At 42.6% G+C, this 6,057-nt stretch overlaps 1 protein-coding gene across 1 annotated transcript; it reads right to left on the bottom strand.

Moving 5' to 3' along the window:
* Positions 1–690: 690 nt before the first annotated feature.
* On the bottom strand, positions 691–4,102 carry LOC102980083 (heat shock protein HSP 90-alpha-like). The gene is given in 4 exon segments (XM_024119110.3): positions 691–800; positions 1,112–1,445; positions 2,475–3,637; positions 3,640–4,102. Coding segments are annotated over 4 exon segments (2,043 nt in total). The 5' UTR covers positions 4,076–4,102.
* Positions 4,103–6,057: the final 1,955 nt, after the last annotated feature.

The raw sequence follows: 6,057 nt of genomic DNA, 5'->3' as shown, positions 1-6,057 counted from the left end.
CTTTTTAATTTATCTGTACTTGTTACAACTTGTCAAGCAGGGTGGACTTGAGCACTACGTCTCCATTCACAAAACTTGCTCCGAGTCACTTTTCAAACAGCTTTACAACATGCCGAGATAGGCTGATAATTTTGCTACTCTTAACAACACTTTTCTTTGGAAAACAAGCCCTATGTATGGAGAGTGACTCCCATCAAGTTGGTTCAGTTGAACATACTAATTTCTAGGGGCCTGGCACATGCAGTCAATACAGGCGATGGAAGGTTTAAAAAGTAAATCCCAGAAGATGAAAGTTGCTTTAAGAAGTATTTTCTTTTAAACATCAAGGTATATACTTCAGAACACTTCAGTGACAGAAGATTTGGTCTACTAAAGAATCCACTTGATAGCTAAACACTTCAGACCATGAAGTTAACGTAGGTTACATACACCTTACTTTACAACAAACGCTACTTCCGTCTGTTAAAATAAGCCAACGTGAAACTAGAAAAAAACGAGCTCGGCTTTTAGTGCCTAAAGTATCACAGTATCACGCTTAGTAGAAAGAAATCTTACCTTCCCCTTAAGTAGTTTTCATGCCATACAGGTTTTTAAATTTTAACAAAAATAAAGAAGTACTTGAGAACATATTATCAGAAGAAACGAAAACAAGAGTGTTGAACACGCGGCCACGTAATCCTCAGGCAGAGCTCAGTCTCCTTCTTCAGTGCGGGACGTGTCACTGTCTCCTTCGAGGGGCGGCATCTCCTCAGTTACAGCAGCACTGCTGTCATCAGCAGTGGGGTCATCTTCATCAATACCTTTTGGGAAATAAACACCATGGATTAGATTTCCTAAAGCCACCTAACTATCCCAACATTGCCAGTTCATACCCACTTTCCAAGGCTGAGCAATTACAGGGTACATGACCCTGTTTCATTTTTTATCCTGTACAATCAAAAGGCCTATTTTACACCCCTTTAACTCATGTGACTTACGTTCCCACACTGAATGGGACAGCCCAACTTTGTTCAAATTGCTGAAAGTTACGTTACCCTTTCCAGCAGTCACGTGTTTAAGCTTTCCCCCCCAACAGTATTGACATGTGGTATTTTTGCACAAGGCTTGTTACCAAGACCAAGCTTGATCATCCTATAGATCCTGTTAGCATGTGTCTGGGGGTCCTCCAGACTGAAGCCAGAAGACAGGAGAGCCGTCTCGTACAGCAGGATGACCAGATCCTTCACGGACTTGTCATTCTTGTCAGCCTCTGCCTTCTGCCTCAGGGTCTCAATGATGGAATGGTCAGGGTTTATCTCCAGGTGCTTCTTCGCTGCCATGTAACCCATTGTTGAGTTGTCTCTGAGCGCTTGAGCCTTCATGATCCTTTCCATGTTTGCTGTCCAGCCATACGTGCTTGTGACAATGCAGCACGGGGATGTCACCAATCGGTTAGACACGACCACCTATAATCAAAACACAGTGATAACTATGCCTAAGAAAATTTCATGTTCTAACTTGTAAGTACTTGTCATCAGCTTTATTATGAACATTTAAGGAACTTCAGTACTGACCAATCAGAAACACTATTTGCAAACTCAGATGTCAATACAGGCGATGGAAGGTTTAAAAAGTAAATCCCAGAAGATGAAAGTTGCTTTAAGAAGTATTTTCTTTTAAACATCAAGGTATATACTTCAGAACACTTCAGTGACAGAAGATTTGGTCTACTAAAGAATCCACTTGATAGCTAAACACTTCAGACCATGAAGTTAACGTAGGTTACATACACCTTACTTTACAACAAACGCTACTTCCGTCTGTTAAAATAAGCCAACGTGAAACTAGAAAAAAACGAGCTCGGCTTTTAGTGCCTAAAGTATCACAGTATCACGCTTAGTAGAAAGAAATCTTACCTTCCCCTTAAGTAGTTTTCATGCCATACAGGTTTTTAAATTTTAACAAAAATAAAGAAGTACTTGAGAACATATTATCAGAAGAAACGAAAACAAGAGTGTTGAACACGCGGCCACGTAATCCTCAGGCAGAGCTCAGTCTCCTTCTTCAGTGCGGGACGTGTCACTGTCTCCTTCGAGGGGCGGCATCTCCTCAGTTACAGCAGCACTGCTGTCATCAGCAGTGGGGTCATCTTCATCAGTACCAAGACCCAGTTTCATCATCCTACAGATCCTGTTAGCATGTGTCTGGAGATCCTCCAGACCGAAGCCAGAAGACAGGAGAGCCGTTTTGTACAGCAGGATGACCAGATCCTTCAGGGACTTGTCATTCTTGCCAGCCTCTGCCTTTTGCCTCAAGGTCTCAATGATGGAATGGTCAGGGTTTATCTCCAGGTGCTTCTTCGCTGCCACGTAACCCATTGTTGAGTTGTCTCTCAGCGCTTGAGCCTTCATGATCCTTTCCACGTTTGCTGTCCAGCCATATGTGCTTGTGACAATGCAGCATGGGGATGTCACCAATCATTTAGACACAACCACCTTTTCAACTTTCTTCTCCAAGATGTCCTTCACGATTTTGCAGAGGTTTTCAAACTTTGTCTTTTTTTCATCCTGTTTCTTTTCCTCTTCTTCGTCCTCTGGAAGTTCCAGGCCCTCTTTGGTGACTGACACCAAGGTCTTCCCCTCAAACTCTTTCAGATGTTGCACACAATACTCATCAATAGGCTCGATCATGCAGATCACTTCTAAGCCATGCTTCCGAAGACGTTCCACAAAGGCAGAGTTAGCGACCTGGTCCTTAGTCTCACCTGTGATGTAATAGATGTGTTTCTGGTTTTCCTTCATTCTTGTGCAATAGTCCTTAAGAGAAACCATCTCATTACCAGAAGCAGAAGTGTAGTACCTCAACAGCTCTGAAAGTTTCTTTCGATTTTGAGAATCTTCATGTATTCCAAGCTTAATGTTTTTAGAGAACTGCTCATAAAACTTCTTGTAGTTCTCTTTATCTTCTGCCAGTTCAGTGAAGGGTTCTGAGCATTTTTTGACCAAATTCTTCCTAATAACTTTCAAAATTTTGCTTTGTTGCAACATCTCACGGGAAATGTTTAAAGGGAGGTCCTCAGAGTCCACCACACCCCTAATGAAGTTCAGATAATCAGGGATTAGATCCTCACAGTTATCCATGATGAAAACTCTGCGAACATACAACTTAATGTTGTTCTTCTTCTTTCTGTTTTCGAACAGATCAAAGGGAGCACGTCTTGGGACAAAAAGAAGAGCTCTGAATTCCAACTGTCCTTCAACTGAAAAATGCTTCACGGCCAAGTGATCTTCCCAGTCGTTGGTCAAGCTCTTGTAGAACTCTCCGTACTCTTCGTTACTAATGTCATCAGGATTTCTGGTCCAAATAGGCTTTGTTTTATTCAGTTCTTCTTGATTAATGTATTTCTCCTTGATCTTCTTCTTTTTCTTCTTGTCACCATCCTTATTTTCTTCTTCTTCTTCATCAGAGCCAACATCTTCTATCTCAGGTTTGTCCTCAGACTCCTTTTCTTCTTTTTCCTTTTCTTCTTCTTTGTCTTCCTTTTCTTCTGCCTCATCATCACTGACTTCTTTATCACGTTCCTTCTCTGATACAGGTTCTCCTGTATCAGTCCTAACTGTGAAGGATCCTCCTGCAGAAGACTCCCAGGCATACTGCTATCATCGTTATGTTTGGTGATAACGGTTACTTTCTCGGACACCAAATAGGCCGAATAAAACCCGACATCAAACTGGCCAATCATAGAAATATCTGCACCAGTCTGCAAAGCTTCCATGAATGCTTCGGTCCCAGACTTGGCAATGGTACCAAGATTGTTGATCAAATCGGCCTTGGTCATTCCAATCCCAGTGTCCACGATAGTAAGCGTTCAATCTTGCTTGTTCGGAATGAGGTTAATATGCAGATCTTTCCCAAAATCTAGTTTACTAGGATCTGTCAAGCTCTCATACCTGATCTTGTCCAGAGTATCGGACGGATTTGAAATAAGCTCCCTCAAATAGATCTCTTTATTAGAGTAGAACGTGTTGATGATCAGCGACATCAACTGGGCAGTTTCCGCGTGGAAGACGAACATCTCCACCTCCTCCTCCTCCATCGGCTGGTCTTGGGTCTGGGTTTCCTCGGGGATCTCGGCTAAAGGACGGCAAAGGCTCCGCAGCGACGCAACACCAGGAGGCAGAAGCAACTCCTGAATGTCTTTCTGATTTCACACAGAGACATTTGCTTTCTATCTGTTAGGTCTATAAAAATGTCATAGTTAATCACCATATTTTCATAGATATCATGGGATAAAACTGAATTACGTAGTTAATGGTAATGAGCACTGTTAGGTTATGCCTAAATTCCGCAGGGAAAGTGTTAAATTACTTTTCTGCTCACTAAGTTGTCATGTGCACACAGTCAAAGCTTCTTAATGGTGATGATAAAAAAATTGGAGATATTAAAACATGGAAATTATTCAGATTAATATGCATATGTTAACATAGTTTTTGTTGTTGTTGTTTTGTTTTTTTTTTTGCTCTTTCAATTGCAGCAAAAATTCAGCCCCAAACTACTCAAGCCTTGCTGAGCCAAGTGACACTGGTGTTGCTTTCCCTGGGGATGTTTGAGAACAAGAAAGAAACATTGAGTAGAATGGTGTAGAGGGAAGAGCCAGTGTGAGCTGAAAGTCCTAGAAAAGTCAAGTCATCTTTGTGAGGCTCTGTTTACTCGTGTGCAAAATGGAGGTAGTGACAGGGTTAAGGTGAAGCACAGATGCAACAAATATAAATGACCTAGCTTTGTGCCTGGCATCTAGCAGGTCCTCAATAATGACACTAAGGCAAACACGACTCATGTCAACAGTCCTTACTCTTTTCCCTGAGTCTGGCCAGTAACAACTGGCTTGACCTCTGGTGTCTGTTTCCCTCCCTTGCTCTTGACAGAGGCCTCTGTCTTGCCAGACATGGCCAAGTGAAGGATTTTAATACAGGTGCCTGGAAATGGGGAGAGGAGAAGATCCGGGACTGGGAAGGCTGTGGGTACTAGGGTACAGGGAAGGCATTAAGAGCCATGTATGAGGTAATTAGATGGGGGGACGGGGAGAGAAGAGCAGGACGGCTGCAGGTCTCCTTAGAGTATTCACAGTGCTTGCAAAAAAGTAAGTGAAAGGCAAATTATTGTCAAAGTGTTTTTGATTCCTCGAATATGTTCTTTTGGTATGTTTTTTATTAACATGAATTTATTTTCTAAGTTAAAAATCATTACATATGTATCATAAAATCAATCAATGAGGGAAAAAGGGCCCCTTTTGATAAACACAAAAATCTGAAATCAAGGGTAAGGGAACTACATTCTTATACTAACATTCAGTTTATTTTTTAATTGAAATATAGTTGATTTACTGTGTGGGGTTAGTTTCAGGTGTACAGCAAAGTGTAGAATTTGTTCTTTTGAATTCAGCACCGCTCTGGGTCTGAACTATGCAGAGCCTGGCTTTATCGGCGCTAAAATGCATATGGTCATCATTTTCTAGAGGGATTGAAGTGTACTTCTGACTATTGACATACACGAGGTAGTCCTCTTGGATTCGTCCTTCATACCCGAATCCGTCTTATCTTAGAAAGTCCAAGTACCACGTCTGCCATGATCACCACTGTCCCTGGTTCATCTCAATGGCAGAAATATTTTGCAAGAACTCCCTTTATGTTTTACCTGTGCCTATCTTTGGTCAGAATCCTTAGAAGAAGAACCTGGGGTAGAAATTCAGCTGCATGCGATTCCTTGAGGGAGAGCCAGCAGGAGGAAGGGGTTGTAGGGAGATGGGATCTGCTGGAGATGAGTCAAGGACAGGTATGGTTTCACCAGGACTCCACCTCTGGCCAGCTCTGGCCTGCCCACAGAGGATGCTCTGGAGCATGAATTGTATCACTGAGCTGCTCCAGCCTTGAGGCAGGAAGTCAGCCTTTAGACCCTCAGGCCAGTCAGCTATTGACTGTGGGCTCTGCCTAAGCTCCCGGGAAGGCCATTTCACTGAAGGGTCTTCCCTGGAGGAGGAGAGAGTACAGTCACCCAATCTAGGGTCCTGGATGGTGCATC

This window comes from Physeter macrocephalus, chromosome 12, assembly GCF_002837175.3.
Source record: "Physeter macrocephalus isolate SW-GA chromosome 12, ASM283717v5, whole genome shotgun sequence".
Lineage (NCBI taxonomy): Eukaryota > Metazoa > Chordata > Mammalia > Artiodactyla > Physeteridae > Physeter > Physeter macrocephalus.
This window is presented reverse-complemented; position numbering and strand designations above follow the sequence as displayed.